Source organism: Lacerta agilis, chromosome 7, assembly GCF_009819535.1.
Source record: "Lacerta agilis isolate rLacAgi1 chromosome 7, rLacAgi1.pri, whole genome shotgun sequence".
Classification (NCBI taxonomy): Eukaryota; Metazoa; Chordata; class Lepidosauria; order Squamata; family Lacertidae; genus Lacerta; species Lacerta agilis.
The window spans coordinates 46393135-46414452 of NC_046318.1; the positions used below are offsets into that span (position 1 = coordinate 46393135).

At 39.8% G+C, this 21318-nt stretch overlaps 1 protein-coding gene across 5 annotated transcripts in view; it reads left to right on the plus strand.

Moving 5' to 3' along the window:
- The window catches only part of ASXL3 (ASXL transcriptional regulator 3), a 98185-nt gene that overhangs the window by 50638 nt on the left and 26229 nt on the right, over window positions 1-21318 (plus strand). For all 5 annotated transcript variants that reach the window (XM_033155120.1, XM_033155121.1, XM_033155124.1 and 2 more), the window contains 2 exons: window positions 488-599; window positions 12726-12847. In XM_033155120.1, the coding sequence (XP_033011011.1) occupies window positions 488-599; window positions 12726-12847 (234 nt within the window). The remainder of the gene's footprint in view (window positions 1-487; window positions 600-12725; window positions 12848-21318) is intronic.

A 21318-nucleotide genomic window follows, 5' to 3' on the forward strand; every position in this document is an offset into this window, starting at 1 on the left:
GACGTGCAGCAATCAATATGGAATTCCTCATGCTTTTTCTGTGAATAAAGAATATGTGCTTTTTTGATACAAGGTAACAGAATTCAAAGGTAGGTTTAAAAAAATAAACATCCATTCTTGCTATATTTAGATTTGTTTACAGTCTAGGCAAGGCTTTTCTTTCCTGTGACTTCCAAGTTGTGGAATTCAGGCAATGGCCAATGGCAAAAGAGGAACTTAAGAAAGGATATGAGGATTTTCTGTGGCTGGAATTTTTAAACAAGCTCGTTTCTGCTGCCTACACACAAAGATGTGAAGTAATCAGTAGCATTTTTATGTATAAACTTTCCAGATGAATATACATTGTGACTTGGCAGAATGGTTCTTTCTGATTTTCAGATTGTCAGCAATCACATTTTACTTATGTAAGAGAGATTTACAGAAATAAGATGCAGATTCATTTTTGAAATGTGTCAAACAACACCATCACATGTTTCTTCATATACAGAAGGAAGACTCTACATGCCAAGCAGATGGGACATTGGATTTAAGTTGTGAATCTGAGTTGGATGGTACTGAAATGGCTGAAACAAACAATAGCAATGGAGAAGAAAATGGAGGTAGGTATTTTGGTCGTTGTCTTACTATAGTGCTTGTGTGCTGGTTTAATTATGTGTACCGGTAATTGTTTGGGTTCATTTGTCATATTTTGCAATTGCAATAATTATTAAAGTAGGGTATAATGCCCAAGATGTGTGTATATGTGTGTGTTTTACAAATAAGAATAGGTAAAGTTAAAGGGACCCCTGACCGTTAGGTCCAGTCATGGACGACTCTGGGGTTGTGGTGCTCGTCTCGCTTCATTGGCCAAGGGAGCCAGCGGACAGCTGGCTCCCTTGGCCAATAAATCTGGGTCATGTGGCCAGCATGACTAAGCCGCTTCTGGCAAACCAGAGCAGTGCATGGAAACGCTGTTTACCTTCCCACTGGAGCGGTACCTATTTATCTATTTGCACTTTGATGTGCTTTTGAACTGCTAGGTTGGCAGGAGCAGGGACCAAGCAACGGGAGCTCACCCCGTTGCGGGGATTCGAACCACTGACCTGATCGGCAAGCCCTAGGCTCTGATACAATTATTGGCAAGGATTTGGAAATCATGACATATAAAAATAAGTTTCATGCTTCAGGCCCATCTTTTTGACAGCATGTTATTAAATTTCTCTTTGGAAATAGGATGTCAGTTTAGTTTTCTACAATTTCCAGGATACTAGGAAAAGCCTACAGTTTGCAAAAGATGCTTGCCTATAAGATATTAAAGATGGGGAATTCATACTAACACATTCATCATTCTGGATGGAACTCCATTGCTTTATTTGCATTTTAACCCTGACCTTAAAAAGTAGAAGTTCCCAGCTCCCTATGCCTTCAGGGATCTGGAAACACTTCTAAATCACTCAACACTGTAGAAACTTCTGTATATAGTTGTATATAAATAGCTTTAATAAATAATAATAATTTTAATTACCTAGTGCAATATTTATCATAAATTTACTGAAACAATACTTTAAACATGTTTCTTTCCTACTAGCATGCAGTTCATTAATTCTGTTTTATAGGAGAGACTGGGAAATATTTGGGTGCTTACTTTATTTACTAGGGTGTTGCATTTAATGAGGAAATTTCGCAGAGGAAGTAGTTTTGATAATATATAAACTGGAAACAATAATCTACAGTAAGTGAAGCACCCATACGCAATAGTGTGTGTGTGTGTGTGTGTGTGTGTGTGTGTGTGTGTGTGTGTAAATCAGGGCTAGCAAATCTTTTGCCCTTCAGAAGTTGTTTGTGAAGGAGTGGAACTGCTCCCCATTTTGTGTTCTGTCTGGTTGTATAGCTTGGGTTGTAAAATGAATGAATTCCTATGTCCCACAAATAACCCAGAAAAGCATTTTAAATAAAAGCACACATTCTACTCATGTAAAAACACCAGGCAGGCCCCACAAATAACCCAGAGATGCATTTTATTTAAAAGGGCACATTCTACTCACGTAAAAACACGCTGACTCCTGGACCATATGCGGGCCGGATTTAGAAGGCGATTGGGCGGGATCTGGCCCCCGGGCCTTAGTTTGCCTACCCGTGCTTTTTAGGGGCTCTCATGCAGAAGTCCGTGGGTAGAAGCTTTGCACAGGATGGTCAATAGTTCATTGAAGAAACTTGGCAAGAAGAGGGAAAGTGCTGAAATGCTTTAAGAGAACTGAAAAATGTAGTTGGGCACTGTGGCAAGGACCTTGAGAAAACTACAAGGGGAATCCAGAAGCTAAACTAGGGGATGCATATTTATAAGTATTGGTTTCATTAGGAAATCTGCATAGAAAGGTATAGCCAGATGGATTCATCTCCCCCCTTTTTTTTATTTGATCATGTGAGCAATAGCTACTCAAATTGTATAATTTGCTGTATTCCAAAATCATTTTCACAAAAAACTGTTTAACTTACTGTCTTTCTAAAACCTTAAGTAAAAGCATAGTTTTCTTTGGGGCGGGGTGGGGGGGGGGGAGATACCTTGTTATACATCCCATGCCCATGTGTCATACTACTCTACCCAGTAAAGGGAGTAGGCTGGACTAATTAAAGTTCAGAAGGTTAAACAGCTGTTTAGTGGAATCAGCCAGGAAAAAACCAGGATATTAACCTGATGGCAATGTTGACAGCAACAAGAAGGAAATGTAGTTTTGGCCAGTTTACTTCCCTCACTTCCCTCTCACAGTGTAGGATGCAGCCTATGGTGTCATATTGCTGAACTTCCATCAGCCCCAGCCAGCATGGCCAATGGTCAAAGGTGATGGGAGTTGCACTCCAGCAACATCTGCAGGGTCACAGGTTACCCCATCACTGGTGTAAATAGATAAATTGTTGTCATGAACTTTCTGCATCTTCCAGTATCCTGCATCTTTTTTTGACACCAGCAGTGGGTAAATGGGGAGCAGAAAATGTGAATTGTTAGATAAAAGAATTTCGGTGCAATGTTGTAAACAATTTTTAACCAGGCCTTTGGTTGATTTGATTGACATCATATGCCCTTTTAAAATGTGGGGCTTTTGCGGTTTTTGTTGGGTTGTTTTTGTTTTGATTGTGTATTTTGTGGTTTTATATTTTGATTTTATTCTGTGAACTGCCCTGAGACCTCCAGGTATAAGGCAGTATATACGGTAAATTCAGTCAATCCGTCAGTCAGTCAATTCTTTCAGAAATGGGGGTCCATGGCTTGGCTTTTGAAAAATAGGGGATTCACAGTACTTAAGCTAATTGGGAACCACTGCTACTGTGATAATGGCATGGCTGGGTCTGATGTTTTAGGGGTGTGGGGAGGAAGTGGGGGGAAAAATCCCACTTAAGTATGCCTCTAACCTGTGGCTTGCCAGAAGTAGTTCTTTGGATTCCAGTGGCAGCATGCAAGTCACTGTGAATGGTGGTCTATAATCCAGCCAGAAGTACTCACTGATAAACATGTCGTGTTAGAGTGTGGTGCTCTCTCCAGATATTGTTGGACTCCAGCTCCCATCAGCCCCAATCAGTATGAGCAGTGGTTGGGGGTGGTGGGAACTGGAGTCCAACAATATCCTTGTGCTAGCAAATGTCAGGGAAGGATGACACCACTATTTTCATGCCCAGCAGTGCCTCCCTTTCCAGTACAATTTTCTACCATTTATAATAAAGGTCCATCACTAAGATTCAAACTTGAAGTGAGTATGTAGGTTATCTGCTATCTTGCTCATTTTAAAATCCACTGTTCTTTTTTCATGCTACAGAATTATTGTTCTGCTACATTGGTTTCTTTTAATGTAACCATGTCATCTTAAAGATATATCCATATTATTTTTCCCAAAGGGGCACTTGAATGTTGTTAATTAAGCTGTTAGTAGCTTCTACAGAACAGCTACATAGTTTGTTTAAAGCCTCTTGTTGGTCCCAGGTGCATACATCTGTTTGTAGTACAGTTTAGCTCCCTGATTGCTTTCTCTTTCTCTTTTAAAAAGAGCCAAGCTGACTGGCTGGAGCAGGCATAGGCAACCTTCGGCTCTCCAGATGTTTTGGCCTACAACTCCCATGATCCCTAGCTAACAGGACCAGTGGTCAGGGATGATGGGAATTGTAGTCCGAAACATCTGGAGAGCCAAAGGTTGCCTATGCCTGGGCTGGAGTAAAAGTGTTCTGATTTTGCAGGTTAAGCTCTAGAGATCAGTGATTTAGATGATTATTTGGTGTGTATGTGTGTTGACAGTGCATGACCATTTATGTCAATGCGTATATAGATCTGTGTCACCCAAAGCAAAAGTATTGAGTTTGTAAGATATTTTAAGAGGTTTATATTTGCATTCTGTTCCTATGGGTGCATTTGTATCATCCAGGCTGCAGTCCTCAGCATGCTTATCTGGGAGTAAGCCCCATTCAACTCAGTGGAGCTTACTTCTGAGTAGATATGTGGAGGGTTGCATTACTATTTTGTTGGGAATATTGGTATGTTTTTTCAGATTTAGATAAGGCAAAAGAATAGGAAATAAATATTAATATCTGCTTGGTAACACAACCACTTGTGGGCAATTTCCCTCCTCTTACAACAATGAAGGAAAAAGCATCTTCCCATCTTATTCAAATCTGCTTGGTTTGAAATTGAAAACAAGTGTGCTGTTACATTTATTTTTAGAGGAGAGAAGAATGGAATGGTTCAAGCTTTCTTCCATACATCACCCGCAATTTGCATATTCATTGGAAGCTGGAACCTCCATGTTTTCTCTCAAGTTTTCGTCTTCTTTTTTATTATTGGCAGCCTTTTGTGAGCATATGAGAAAGAGCTTGGCTGAGAATATGTTGGAGGAAGATTTGAACATGTTTTGCTTTACTACATTCCCATATATTTTTAGTTACAACCCTTTTGTCTGTCTTTATAAATCTTCCAGTAATGCTAGCTGCTTCTGATGTTAGAACGGTTATTGATATAAATCACATTTCAGACTACTTAAAAAAAAACCAACCACTGCAAAACTTAGAAATATATATATGTTATTAATTTTTGTCTAGAAAAAAGCATTATGTATATTACAATTTCTATTTTTTATTTTATTTTTTACATTTTGGTCACAGTTGACAAAAACTCAGTACAGGCGACTCTCAAATTATGTGGGGGTTATATTCCGGAGATAGCACGTAAAGCCAAAATAATGTATTGGGTTCAATGGCGGGTGGGATTGCCAATGTCTTTATCCCTGGACATCCACCCCCTTTCTGCCCCCTTTTAATTTTAAAAAAGTTTTTTTTGCCAAGTGCGTAAATCTGAATGTGCACAAGTTAAATGTGTGTAAGTTACCTACACATCTTTTGCTTTATCTCAGTGTAGGTGTGGGAGGGTGCTAATTTGATTAGGGAAGTGGCACCGAGGGAGCGGGCATTTACACCCACCCACCCCCTTCAAGCTATTTCACTGATTCCCCTGCTGATGGGAAAATAAAAGTACCTAGAAGTAGCATCAGTGGAATGTTTCAGATTGAGCAAATGGCAGAGTGGGGAAGGATTAAAACACACTCTCTCCCAGTGATCCTTCCCTGATCCAATGAACTGCTTAATAAAAACATAAGAAGAACCTGATGGATTATTAGGCCCATGACCCATCTGGAAAGCATCCTGTTCTTACATTGGTCTATGGCAGTGTTTTTCAACCTTTTTTGGGCAAAGGCACACTTGTTTCATGAAAAAAATCACGAGGCACACCACCATTAGAAAATGTTAAAAAAATTAACTCTGTGCCTATATTGACTATATATAAAGTAATTCTCTTGAATAGGAATCAAATAAACACAAAGAAAGTATTTTATAATTACTTTATTATGAAATAGTAAGTAAACAGAAATATGAAAAATTATAAAATACTTTATTCAGTGCGCAACCTGGGTCTGTTTGGCTGAACACAAAGCTGATATTCGAATTTTTCAAATTTTCCCACGGCACACCAGGCAACATCTCGTGGCACACTAGTGTGCCGCGGAACAGTGGTTGAAAAACACTGGTCTATGGGAAGCCCAAGAATTAAACAACTCTCTCCATGCACTGTGGTCCCAGAAGAAAACACCTTTCATTAACTTTTTAAAATCCCCTAATGTTGTTATCCATTAAAGTAGCATTGACTCTTAGTGGCTCAATGCAAGTGTAGTGCTGCCTCTCAGCAGATAGATGAATGGTTTTTTTTTAAATAATAGTTAAAGATTTTCTTGATTTACCAAAGTGTGTGCAATGTCTCTCTCGTATTTTTTCCATGTAACATTTTTACAAATCAGTTTTGGTTGTTGAGACAATAGGGAGAAAAGGGGGAAAGAAAGGGGGGTGGGATGGGGGGACAAACAGAAGAAGACACCTTCACCCCGGTATGGTTCCCCTTCATCACACACACACAGCCCAACAAGACAATGACAAAAATCTACCAACAGCATACAAATCAATATGGCTAACCTGATCAAAAACACCCACTCACACAGGAAACCAAAGACCACCGCAGCCAACCACAAATGAACAATCAAACCACTGTGCCAATCCTGGCCTCTCTCACTGCCAAAGAAGCACAAGCAAACAACAGAGAACCTACACAAACAACACTGACACCAAACCCTACATATATTAAGGAAAATACATATATTAAGGAAACATCGTCACTCCACCTCAGATAGATGGTTTTCAAACTGGAATCAACATTTCCGAATGAATACTTCTCCCCTCCCTTTCCTGGAACAATCCCCTTGTCCCACCATCAAAACATCACCCATGGTTCTGCATTACATCCACTGCACTACTAACTAGTTTCCCTCTAACATACAACCCATTTGAAACCGCAAAAGTATTGAGTTTGTAAGATATTTTAAGAGGTTTATATTTGCATTCTGTTCCTATGGGTGCATTTGTATCATCCAGGCTGCAGTCCTCAGCATGCTTATCTGGGAGTAAGCCCCATTCAACTCAGTGGAGCTTACTTCTGAGTAGATATGTGGAGGGTTGCATTACTATTTTGTTGGGAATATTGGTATGTTTTTTCAGATTTAGATAAGGCAAAAGAATAGGAAATAAATATTAATATCTGCTTGGTAACACAACCACTTGTGGGCAATTTCCCTCCTCTTACAACAATGAAGGAAAAAGCATCTTCCCATCTTATTCAAATCTGCTTGGTTTGAAATTGAAAACAAGTGTGCTGTTACATTTATTTTTAGAGGAGAGAAGAATGGAATGGTTCAAGCTTTCTTCCATACATCACCCGCAATTTGCATATTCATTGGAAGCTGGAACCTCCATGTTTTCTCTCAAGTTTTCGTCTTCTTTTTTATTATTGGCAGCCTTTTGTGAGCATATGAGAAAGAGCTTGGCTGAGAATATGTTGGAGGAAGATTTGAACATGTTTTGCTTTACTACATTCCCATATATTTTTAGTTACAACCCTTTTGTCTGTCTTTATAAATCTTCCAGTAATGCTAGCTGCTTCTGATGTTAGAACGGTTATTGATATAAATCACATTTCAGACTACTTAAAAAAAAACCAACCACTGCAAAACTTAGAAATATATATATGTTATTAATTTTTGTCTAGAAAAAAGCATTATGTATATTACAATTTCTATTTTTTATTTTATTTTTTACATTTTGGTCACAGTTGACAAAAACTCAGTACAGGCGACTCTCAAATTATGTGGGGGTTATATTCCGGAGATAGCACGTAAAGCCAAAATAATGTATTGGGTTCAATGGCGGGTGGGATTGCCAATGTCTTTATCCCTGGACATCCACCCCCTTTCTGCCCCCTTTTAATTTTAAAAAAGTTTTTTTTGCCAAGTGCGTAAATCTGAATGTGCACAAGTTAAATGTGTGTAAGTTACCTACACATCTTTTGCTTTATCTCAGTGTAGGTGTGGGAGGGTGCTAATTTGATTAGGGAAGTGGCACCGAGGGAGCGGGCATTTACACCCACCCACCCCCTTCAAGCTATTTCACTGATTCCCCTGCTGATGGGAAAATAAAAGTACCTAGAAGTAGCATCAGTGGAATGTTTCAGATTGAGCAAATGGCAGAGTGGGGAAGGATTAAAACACACTCTCTCCCAGTGATCCTTCCCTGATCCAATGAACTGCTTAATAAAAACATAAGAAGAACCTGATGGATTATTAGGCCCATGACCCATCTGGAAAGCATCCTGTTCTTACATTGGTCTATGGCAGTGTTTTTCAACCTTTTTTGGGCAAAGGCACACTTGTTTCATGAAAAAAATCACGAGGCACACCACCATTAGAAAATGTTAAAAAAATTAACTCTGTGCCTATATTGACTATATATAAAGTAATTCTCTTGAATAGGAATCAAATAAACACAAAGAAAGTATTTTATAATTACTTTATTATGAAATAGTAAGTAAACAGAAATATGAAAAATTATAAAATACTTTATTCAGTGCGCAACCTGGGTCTGTTTGGCTGAACACAAAGCTGATATTCGAATTTTTCAAATTTTCCCACGGCACACCAGGCAACATCTCGTGGCACACTAGTGTGCCGCGGAACAGTGGTTGAAAAACACTGGTCTATGGGAAGCCCAAGAATTAAACAACTCTCTCCATGCACTGTGGTCCCAGAAGAAAACACCTTTCATTAACTTTTTAAAATCCCCTAATGTTGTTATCCATTAAAGTAGCATTGACTCTTAGTGGCTCAATGCAAGTGTAGTGCTGCCTCTCAGCAGATAGATGAATGGTTTTTTTTTAAATAATAGTTAAAGATTTTCTTGATTTACCAAAGTGTGTGCAATGTCTCTCTCGTATTTTTTCCATGTAACATTTTTACAAATCAGTTTTGGTTGTTGAGACAATAGGGAGAAAAGGGGGAAAGAAAGGGGGGTGGGATGGGGGGACAAACAGAAGAAGACACCTTCACCCCGGTATGGTTCCCCTTCATCACACACACACAGCCCAACAAGACAATGACAAAAATCTACCAACAGCATACAAATCAATATGGCTAACCTGATCAAAAACACCCACTCACACAGGAAACCAAAGACCACCGCAGCCAACCACAAATGAACAATCAAACCACTGTGCCAATCCTGGCCTCTCTCACTGCCAAAGAAGCACAAGCAAACAACAGAGAACCTACACAAACAACACTGACACCAAACCCTACATATATTAAGGAAAATACATATATTAAGGAAACATCGTCACTCCACCTCAGATAGATGGTTTTCAAACTGGAATCAACATTTCCGAATGAATACTTCTCCCCTCCCTTTCCTGGAACAATCCCCTTGTCCCACCATCAAAACATCACCCATGGTTCTGCATTACATCCACTGCACTACTAACTAGTTTCCCTCTAACATACAACCCATTTGAAACCGCGTTTTCAATCTCTAGTTACACTAAATGTGATTTTTGACCATGTACAGTGGTACCTTGGGTTATGGGTTACAGACGCTTCAGGTTACAGACTCTGCTAAACCAGAAATAGTACCTTGGGTTAAGAACTTTGCTTCAGGATGAGAACAGAAATCGCGCAGCGGTGGTGCGGCAGCCCCATTAGCTAAAGTGGTACCTCAGGTTAAGAACAGACCTCCATAACAAATTAAGTTCTTAACCCGAGGTACCACTGTACATTGAATGTGAAACCATGGTTTACTGGGGGAGAGGAGAGCGGATTCACATAAATATAGCTGCTTAAAGTAAATACTGTAATATTCATTATTCGTGTATAATTAAGCTAGCATCATCTTTTTCTCTGACATGCGATCCCCATCCACTGCAAATTAGTCCAATGGTTAAATAAAACAATACATGCATTGTATACAATATTTACATGGTAGACTCAGATGTCTCCTTAGAAACTATAATTGCCAGTTATGCAATTTAAAATCACTAATTGTTACAGATATTGGGTAGTTAGTTCCTTTATGTATTTGAGCAAGTAGAAATCCTTTTGTCATGGGAGAAATTAGCTACACTGGAGCTAATATATAAAAACCTCTACAGAAACTATGAGCATTTTGTTTGCTAATTCATTTTTGACTGTCATACTGTGGGCTATGAAGCTACATGCTATGAAGTAAACTATGGTGGAATAAGTGTGAGGATTCTCATAGCAAACAAAACAAAACAAAACTGAAAGAAATTATCTCATAAAATGTGGGGTTTGAACAGGATTTTTTTTTTTTTTTTGCTTTGGAATCTGCTTTGATTGGGGTGTGCTGCACCATTTCACCCTGGGACTGAAGCTGAGTCTTGCTTTGGAAAACCTGAAGCTTTGTATGTCTCTGCATTGATGATTGGGGGGGGGGGATAAAACATGTCTCTAAGCCCCCTCCACCAAATTCAAATTTATTGCGGCTATAAGCCCATAAAAACATAAAATATGGAATATCTAACATAAAGTTACAGCATACCATAGACCCTAGAGTCATAGGGAATCAAGCCCCCTCCGCCATCTTGACAGGATTGAATGAAATCTGAGCGAGGTTGGTGTTGTCATTCTTACTCTAATTTACTTGGTTCTTGTATTCTTCTACTTTTTGGTGTCTTTCCCCCTTGGAACTTAGCAGTAACTATCAGTCAATTTAGATATAATGGTAGCAGTTATATGCTGTTTCGTTACGCCTTGTACCAGCTCTGTGGGAAAGCTGCAATGTTTACAAGTTGCTTACTTGAAATAGGTTCCAATCCTGCAGAGAGTTTTCGTGTCAATGGCATCCAAAAATGTGTGATAGTAATGTGAATACAAAATGAAATGATTCATGTGGCAAGGAACTTGTAAATGTTACAGGTCATGTATGCAGCCATCATGTAGCATGCATTAACATTTTTAACAGCCAGACCTTTATGTAGAGACTGGTTGCAATATTTGAATCAGCTCACAGGTGTGTGTGTGTTTTAAAAAAAATCCACCTTGTTACCTTCTCTTTTTTTGCCACATATTTGTAGCCCTGGTGACTGTAGTACATCTTCGCAGCTACCACCCGCCCCCCAAACTGGCAGAGGGTAGTGTGAAGAAAACACTGCATTTCCTCTGCCTGGCTTCAGAATGATACTGCAGGCCCTTCCAGTCTGGCATTTTATTCTGCAACGTGTTCTTGACACAATAATAGTGCGTGGATTTATTCTGCTCTATTAATTGTGCTGCTTCCCAGATGATACCACATTACTGCTGTTGGGGAGTGGGGCTATAGTGCAACCAAAGCAGAACAAAACAACAACCCCAAATATTTGTGTTTATGAAAAATTATGGGATCTCAACCAGAAGCTACAAGATAAGCACTGACTGGAAGTGAAGCAAAATGACCTCCCCCAAACCTTTGCAGTTGCAAATAGTATTGATAGTGGGATTGCATACAACCACCCCAATAGCATCGTGAGTGCAAATCATGACCCCACAGCCTCCTGTACCTGACTTATGTGGCGCTGTTTGTGAAGCGGTGGCAGCGACTTCCAACAAGACCTCTTGGTATCTTGCCAAAATCTCATAAGATTTAATGTGCTCCACAAGATCTTGCAAGTTTTCAGTGGGATCTTGCAAAATCTCACTGGCCGCTGGCACTGCTGCCGGCACTGCTGCTCCAGGGACAGTGAAGTGGGGAGTGGGGTTGCTCACAGGGGCGCTGCCTCTATGGCATCCATCACCAAAGGCAGCTGCCTCACCCCACCTTATGGGTGAGCCAGCCCCGCATAACACAACATACATGAAGTACTGTTAACATTTCAAGGTGCTGTGCTCGCTCTATAATCAAATTGCTAGTTCCAGTTACAGGTGGGTAGCCGTGTTGGTCTGCCATAGTCAAAAGAAAATCGAAAATTCTTTCTAGTAGCACCTTAGAGACCAACTGAGTTTGTTCCTGGTATGAGCTTTCGTGTGCATGCACACTTCTTCAAATTGCTAGTTGGCACTCTCACAAGATTTAGGAATAGTTAACTTTACAATGTCCTTGCCATTTGATTTAGGAACTTGAACAATGGGCAGAAATTATTTTATTTGTTGTTACCCATTTTCCTCCTGGCTGAGCTTTACCGCTAACCTGCTAGGTCAGGGGATCTCTTACAGCTGTTAAATTCTAGTATCGTATTAAGTTCTTTAATGTTTCCACAAGATGATGGGAAACCTTCATGTTTTGCTTCTTGAGTTGGCCATTTCCCTCCTTATTCCGTCCTGCTTAGTTCTGAACTTTGTTGCAGAGAGCAGAGTACATTTTCAAATTGCAGTGAAAGACAGTTCACAGATGTTAATTTGTATGTGTCAAGTCATTCACTGGATTTAGCATGTGTTGGCAGTACACAATTTAAAATTTATGTCTCGACAAAATGGAGCTTTGTGTGATTTCATTGCCAGTGGCCATGCAGATGCTGTTTGTAGATAAGAGGCCCAGATTCGACTTGGAACAAGAAAGGATCAAAATGATTTTAGCAGGTCTTTAGTTCCCCTGAATTAACATTAGGCAAATCTGTGACTTTTTGAATGGCTGTTTCTGGTTGCATCTTACTTCACAGTTGGTCACGTTTTTCCATAAACCACCCTGAAGATATTCCATGTTCTTTGCAATGCAACAGCTTTCACATATGGCAGATCAGCCCAGAGATTTTATTTCTTAGGGTAGTTCTGTGATCTCTAAATTAAATTAAAATTTGCAGACTGATTTTCCTCAGTTCTCAGTGCTTTGTTTTATTTCTATATCCTTAGTTTGTACTAAGCAAGCACCTGAAGAAATGTCTTCCGTTCGGGACTCAAGCCTTACGAATGCACCAATGCAAAGCAAGCTAGTGTCTTCCTTCCAACAGCACACCAAAAAGGCACTTAAACAGGTAAGCTAATATTGGCTTCACTATCAGTCAGATTTCTTCTGAAGGGTGTTTAAGCTATCCTGTATGTATGAATGTATGTATGTATTGGGAATAAAGGTGGTGAGATTTTATGGTACCATAGCTAAGCTTATTGCCTACCTTGCTTATCTGGCATTGAGGTGCTGAATGAGTTCTGATCTGGTTTGGGTCTGGATACTGGGGTATCTCCAGTTATGCTATTGTGCAGTAGAGTCACCCCCTTTTCCTCTAGCAGTGAAGAGCCAGATACTTAAACATTAATGGAAATATAGTTATAAAGAGAGGGTCCTGGCCAACCCATGATTCACTATGGAAAAGGTGCAGGGAGGTGCTCTAGAAAGGATTCTGAACCGTTGAATAATCTGAGCTTGCCTTTCACTTTGAGGCTTGTGGTGTTAGAAGAGCAATAGTTGGAAGCATTACAGAGGGATCTTAACGATGAGATGAAGCCACACAGCATAAATTGTTTGTGGAGGAAGTGCCAGGCAAGACAAAATGACAAAATCGGCTGCAAGAGAAATCCATAAATGCAATTACAGATACCTTGTTAACATAAAAATTCAGGATGCAGCTGCAAATACTTGTATATAGGTAGGATAAGTGCACATGGTAAGGAAATCAATGAAAAGTTGTTCAATTTTAAAATGATTTTGGTTGTCTGAAATTATGATTATTACAGATCTCAGGAAATAATCCTTTCCCTGTACACGCAAATATTGAATGCTTAAGTCAATGTGTTGTGTTTTGGCCTAAGGAGGTTCCCTCGTTCCCCACCCTTTTCCTCTTGTGCTACAGGTATTCATTACTACCAGATGCAGGCAGCTGGATTTGATTTAATGCAAAACTGTAAATCCTATCTGATAGGTGAATGAACTTTAAGCAGCAATTTTTGTTCAGAAAATTGCTGTTGGGAGTTAGTTCTCCTACTGTATATCCTCTCTCCAGACTTTCTATTGCTTTTATGGGGGTATAATGTGCTTCCATTCCACTACAAATAGCCTACAGTGCCTCTGAATACACAGAGATGTTAAACAATTGTATGTGACACTCACCACCCAATATTAACTTACTGGATCTGTTCTGCAATAACAGGAGCTGAACCTTTAACATGTTCTGGGAATAAACTGCTTACATTGTAGAGTGCCAGAAGCAATGTGGAGTTGGCTGTATTTTCTTTTCTTCTTTTGACTTTAACATATGGATTTCTTGCAGTATAATAACTTTGAAGGAATCAGAAACCTTTTCCACTCAGTATGTTAAACAAAGGCAAACTATTCCAGGTGTTCACACTAGTGATATTTATGTTTGCTTTTTAAAAAGTGTTAGATTGGGGTGAAACGTAACAGGAGACAAGGTGATTTAGACTTGATCCACCTCTTTACTGGTAGTTCCCTTCACAAGCTCCTGCTTTGTAGTAGTTATCTTCAAAGTAGTAATGTAGGAGAATTTTGCTTGGGCCATATTTTTGAGCAAGCTGATCTAATTTCCACCTGTCAGATGAATACACAGGTCAGAACATGTTCTTAGCATTTAGCGCTTGTCTGATATAGTTCTTGTCTCAAAATACATACAAAAATGCATATGTTAGCAATATATATGTTTGTAGGTGTGTGTATTGAGGTAAAAAATATGCATTTAAATGTGTAATTTGTGATAAAAAATGTATTTGGCTAAATATTCAAATAAAAAATTCATATGGAATTTAAAAATAAGTAAACCACAGGTTACCGTAGTGTAGAAACAGGACAGAATGGCCTTATGAAAAAGCACTTGCAAAACTGAATCAGACCAGAAATAGACTTATCCATACTTCACACTGTCTTTGAAACAGTGCAGCTAGTACATAGAGTGTCGACTTTTGCCTTGGTTCAAGTCCCTTCCCATCCATGAAGCTGACTTGGTAGTTTGGGGTTGAATACTGTCTCTCAACCTACCGTAATCTACTTTGTAGATGTGCTGTGAGGATAGAGCAACCACCCTGAGCTCCTTGAAGAATGGTGGCCTACATATAAATAAATGTTTCTCTGGTTATCCTAATCAGAAGCAAACACAACGGGACTGAAGACACAAGGAAATCAGCTCTGCTGCTAGGCCTTATTCCTAGAAAGAGGGATGGGGGTGGGGAGATAGAGACTGATGGTAAGAGGGGAAGGAGATACAGTAGATATCACAGTCTCCTTCTTGGCAGCAGACTTCTTCCTGGCCTTTCCCCCAGCAATACCAGTGCTGCAGAATATAGCAACAGCACCATGAGCAGCAGGTAGAGCAGGAATGGGGAACTGGTGGCCCTCCAGCTGTTGCTGGACTCCAACTCCTATCATCCCCGATGATAGGCATTCTGGCTGGGGCTGAAGGGAGCTGGAGTCTAACAATACCTGGAGGGTTACAGGTGGGACCATCCTTCAGCTAGAGGGATACAGCAGATGCAAGGAAGGATTTTCTGGTTTTTTTGAAGCTCACACACTTAGGGAAGGTGGCAGTCCTGATTTGTGGAGTAGTCACAGACTTTTGTTTGTATTTCAGCTTTCGGTGGCATTTCATCAAGTAGAGCAATGCTTGGTTGAAATGCATTTGGTATTTGTTGTACATTGGGGGTTTGTCATGTAGAAGTATTTTCTCTTTTTCTGTTGTTTGTGCATTGGGTATTTGATTTTAAAATACCTGTGGTTATAAAATTTGATGTATTTCAGTTATGCCCTCATTTATACATGTGATTTTCTAACTTGTTTGTAGTTTGCTTGGTTTTTGTGGTTGGGCTATAGATACCTCTCTTTGCCTTTCCTTTTGCTTTGGATTAGGGCTTAGGCTGATTCATGGAGTAACCATGACCTCAGGCAAGAGATGCTTCATTGAGTTCCTTCCTGAGACCCAGCTGCATTCTTTAAGGCCATTGACTCTTGGCTGGGAGAAGGATACAGTTGGAGTTCATGAACCAACTCAGAGGAGCCTTTCTGCTACCCAGTTCTCTCACAGAATGAGAGTTAGACCATTAGTTCATCTAACTGACCATTAATTATATTGATTCAGACCATTGGTCCACCTAACCAGCCCATTGTATATATTCAGTGGCAGGGTTTCAGAGAGGGCCCCCACACACCTTGAGGCATACCTTGAGATGCCATGGATTGTAACCCACCATTTTGGAAAAGCAGCTGCTCAGGCCATAGCAAAGCTCCGAGGCTTTGGAAAAAACATATTCAGGGGTTTAGCCTGGCTAGGTATGCTTCTGCCCAACACAAAAGCTGTCAGTTATGACAACTGGAGGTTTGCACAAGTGTTTCTGGCCACCTCTTGGTTTGCAAAGAATGAAAACAACCCATGCAGGCAATGGATTATAAATTACAGGGGGTATTGCAATGAGATTTGTTCCAACAGCAAAAAATCTTGTTATTTTTACAGGAGCTTTTTATGTTACAAAACTTGCTTCTCTGTTAATAGAACTTTTCACAGGAGCTTACTGTTATAAAAAACTTTCTTCTTTGATAAATAATATGGATTTCCAGTATTTATCTGTTTCATTTTATTTGCTTTTTCAGTTATACATCTGCAAAAATATACCTAATAACTCCCAACAATTTTCCTCATTCATAATCCCAAAGACCCTAGCCTTGTTGCTGAACCAATGAGGTACATTAAATATGTAAAAGTACTGGAATAAATATTCAAGTATTCAAATAAAATTGATTGAAGTTGATACAAGCCTCTTTCTATTCTCTTCTATACAAACAACACTAACGTCCAAATTATATTACACAAGATACAGACAAACCCTTTTCTGTTGGTGACTCAACGAGGTATAGCTGTTTTCAGATTCACCCATTATAGCAAATGGGGTCAGGGCAGAACATCATTTTTAATAAATCAAATTTGGTCCCAAATATTGAGTCAAAGTGGAAAGAGACAGAGCTGCTCCATAACAGCTTCAGCCTCTTGCCAAATCTACAGATATGTAACATTTTGTGGCAGGTGAACAGAAAATTAACTAGTCATAATCTCTGTAAGTTTGCTTTCCATTTTGAAATCTTACCATGGTATTGCACGTGGGAAGCCAATATTTGAAGTGAGTTTAAAAACCATGATTTTCGCCAAGTAGTGTTTTTGTATGACAAACCATAGTTGCTGTTAGTCAGCCTCTAGAGCAGGGGTCAGCAAACTTTTTCAGCAGGGGGCTGGTCTACTGTCCCTCAGACCTTCGGGGGGGCAGACTTTTTTTGGGGGGTGGGAGAACGAATTCCTATGCCCCACAAATAACCCAGAGATGCATTTTAAATAAAAGCACACATTTTACTCATGTAAAAACACCAGGCAAGCCCCACAAATAACCCGGAGATGCATTTTAAATAAAAGGACACATTCTACTCATGTAAAAACACGTTGATTCCCGGACCTTCCATGGGCCAGATTTAGAAGGCGATTGGGCTGGATCCAGCCCCCGGGCCCTAGGTTGCCTACCCATGCTCTAGAGGCTGAAGAAAAAGGAGTCTGGGCAGATAGAAAATTAAAGCCCACGAACCATTCTAAACAATGGGTTGTCTATATGTTTGGAAACAGTGGCTTTGGTTCTCTGATTGGTTAATGTAAAACATCTGATTGGTGTAATGTCTGAATTGAGAATGTGTTCAATAGGCAAAAGGGTTTTTTACAAAATTACCACCCTAGCAATATGTCTAGGGTAAATATTGTTCACTCATTCCTCCTTACCAGAAAATGTGCTACCCAGCCTGTTTACTGAACTTTGGTTCAGCACACATGTTAAAGAGAAACTAGATGGTAGCTCTCTGGTGTTCTGCACCACTTGCTTGACGGCATTGGATTCAGAAAAATGCTGTTTTGATTCTAAACTTGTTTTACTGTTGAAATAACAAACAGCAGTGCCATTAAAAGCAGCAGGGTGCAATCTGCTTCCTAGTTAGTTTGTTTGCTTTTGTGCTGTGGTGGAAGAGATAATATTTCCCTACAGGACATTTTTCAATTGACCACATTAACAGCTTCATACTAACACCCCCCCTCAAAAAAAGTGAATGCTTGTCCTTTTAAAAGAAAAAAGAAAATATGAAGAAGTTGATATACTTTGCCTCCCTTGATGTGAAAGTTGGCATGACTACTTAAATTGCACATCCAAGCTTATGCTTGCATTTCCTTTGCACTGTTGGAAAGCTACCAATAAGTCATTTTTATTAAGATATGAGGGATTTTGTAGCTGTGAACATATGATCAGTTTTTTTCTGTTGTAGAAAAAGAAATAAGAAAGAAATAAAGAAATTGCAGCTTAAACTTTTGGATGTTTATATATTCCTTCACAATTGTGATTGTACATGTTTTACAGATTAGCTATTTTATAGTTAATACAACTTTGTTAAAAAGTAGCGCTAGCAATGTTTGTAAACTTTGGGTTACTTGTTGGTAGATACTTTGGGAACATGTTGAGATAAATCTATACATTAAATCAGGGGTTGCACCTTGGAGTTTTGAGAAAGTGCCATGGTGCCAGCCACAAAATGGCTGCCATGAGAGCATGGTCTAACACAAAATGACTGTCACATCAGAAAGAGCAGAGGGAGAGAGGGCTAGGGTATGGTGTGGAGATGCCCCCTATCTCCCTCATCAATGGAAAAGGAAGGCACCAACCTCAGCCACCACTGCGCTTGCTCACAGAAAGAAGCTCTTTGCACCTCTACTGTGCTCCAAATATATAGGATGATGTATGTCAATCCTGGCATCTAGTGCCATGTAGGCAATGTATGAGGCCATGTGCAATGTACAGAGGCTGAGTCTGTGCCACAAGGAACTGATCAGGAAGACCACAGAGTCTGTTATGTATTGTGCATTTTGGAGGGAACAGTTACTTAGATAATCAGCCTTCATATGGTGGCTTGGTGCAAGGCAGATCACAACAGAAGCACTGCAACCATACAAACAAAAGGAAAGGAAAATAAAATAAATGGGGGGGGGGGCAAATGCCTGTTTGGGTTAAATATGCATACCTGGTCTGAAATTGTTGAAGAGTACTGATCTAGACCTTTAATGGCTAGGAGGTTCTGGCATCCAGGGGCACCACATTGGCAATCCCTGCATTAAATAACTTAGAATCATTCTGTACATTACAAATAATTTAAAAAGAAGATAGAGATTATATAATTCTCAACTGTAATATTTCAAACCGCTACTGGAGGGGCATGTCACAATATAGCACACTCCCAACATATATTAAACTAGCACATCAAGAGAGGCCTATACTATACACTAATTATGTAGTGTTCCTACTTCTTGAGAATTTATACGAACCTCAGGAACTGCATTGAAAGTTTTAAAATGTCCTCTTTGTTAAAAGTGTGACGTTCCCCCCTACCTTCGGTCTGAAATGGTGCAGTCCATAATTCTACCATGACAGTCTAGAATCCCACCACTCCAGTCTCATTCTGTATGTGTAGAATGGTTCTTAGAATCCAAGGCATGATACACCAATGGTCCAGGGACCATAACTGCTCTTTCCCATGTCATACAGTATTGGTACCATCAGAAGCCCTGGGTCATATATGCTAGGCCGCATGTTCATGTTGTGGCTCTTTCCTATGGCGTTGTTGTCTCAGTTTCTAGCAGGAATAATGCTGGTGCCGTGGAAAAGTTATAGAATGTGTTCTTCCCATTTTGTCTATGGCCTTTGACATTACATGATATAAGAACACAAGAAGAGCCCTCCTGGATCTTTCCAAAAGTACATCTCGTCCAACATCCTGTTCTCACACTGTCCAACCAGTTACTATGGAAAGCCCATAAGCAGGAGCTGAGTGCATCAGCATTGCCTTTCTACTGCAACAACAAGCAGTGCTACAGAGGTTCCTGTGCCACAACATTAATAGAATCATAGAATTGTAGAGTTGGAAGGGGCCCTGAGGATCATCTAGTAAAAGTAAAAAAAAGCTAAAGGACCCCTGGATGGTTAAGTGCAGTCAAATCATCTAGTCCAACCCCCCGGAATGCAGGAATATGCAGCTGTCCCATTGAACCTGCAACCTTGGCATTATCAGTACCATGCTCTGAGAACTGTAGCTTCAACCATAACAAGATTACTTGAGGAATGAAAGTTAGGGTATATAAAGTCATGAGTAAACTGATTGTTAACATAGCATAAGGTTACCAGATTTTTTTTCAATGAATCCAGGGACACTTTTAACTTCCTACTAAATAGATGAATTTTGTCAGGGGACTGATTTGTAAATCCGGGGACTGTCCCTGGGAAATGGAGGTGTCTGGTAACCTTAACATAGCGGATTTATGATAGAAATAACAACTTGAACCTGCATCCCCTGAGTTGCTATTGAGTGTGTCTTGCCCAGAGTGTGCATCACCCCTGAGATTTTCCATTTTCCTCAATATAAAATATCAGCCAATGGCTGCTGAATCTAATACAGGTTAATATAAACAAATTCATCTTATTTCCTTGGGATTTGAGCTTCGTGTGTGGGAGGATTTTATGAAATGTAGTCAAGGATACAGATGCTTTAGTAATTTTGTAGGTCAGCATGTTTTATTACTCTCTGTTAAATAAAATGGTTGTAGCCTTGCAGACATATTCAGCTTTTATGCTTAGCACTTTGATTCTTTGTTGCATGAAACATGTAACAGAAAGTTTTAAGGGAGGAGTGGGAATTAATGGTTTGCAGGCTTGAATTGATGTTGGTAAGTCAAGCTCCAGAATGTGGAATAAATTGGTGATGTTGATGATGAATCAAGATACTAGTTTTAATTTGGGTTGTGTAGGAATGATAGTAGCTGTGTCCATGCATTCTAAATCATTTGTGTGATGCAAGAGAGCGAGGGTGTGCATGTGCTAGCGCCATCCTCCACAAGTTGGAAGGATGACTTCTGCAGCAAGGGGTCTGTTTGAGTAGAGAGTAGGTTCCCTGTTGCAGACTTTACCTATCAAGCCAGTGGAAGGTGATGGAGACAGCAATGAGTGGCAGATCTAACATGCCTTTCCTTTCACTCCCTCATTGCATGAGGGATTTTAGAACACCAATAGACCTACTCCCAGAAGTGCAAGCTGGATTTTGAAGGGGCAGAGGAACCAGAGACCAAATTGCGAACATGCGCTGGATTATGGAGAAAGCTAGAGTTCCAGAAAAACATCTACTTCTGCTTCCTTGACTACGCAAAAGCCTTTGACTGTGTCGACCACAGCAAACTATGGCAAGTTCTTAAAGAAATGGGAGTGCCGGATCACCTCATTTGTCTCCTGAGAAATCTCCATGTGGGACAAGAAGCTACAGTTAGAACTGGATATGGAACAACTGATTGGTTCAAAATTGGGAATGGAGAACGACAAGGCTGTATATTGTCTCCCTGCTTATTTAACTTATATGCAGAATTCATCATGCGAAAGGCTGGACTGGATGAATCCCAAACCGGAATTAAGATTGCCGGAAAAAAATATCAACAACCTCAGATATGCT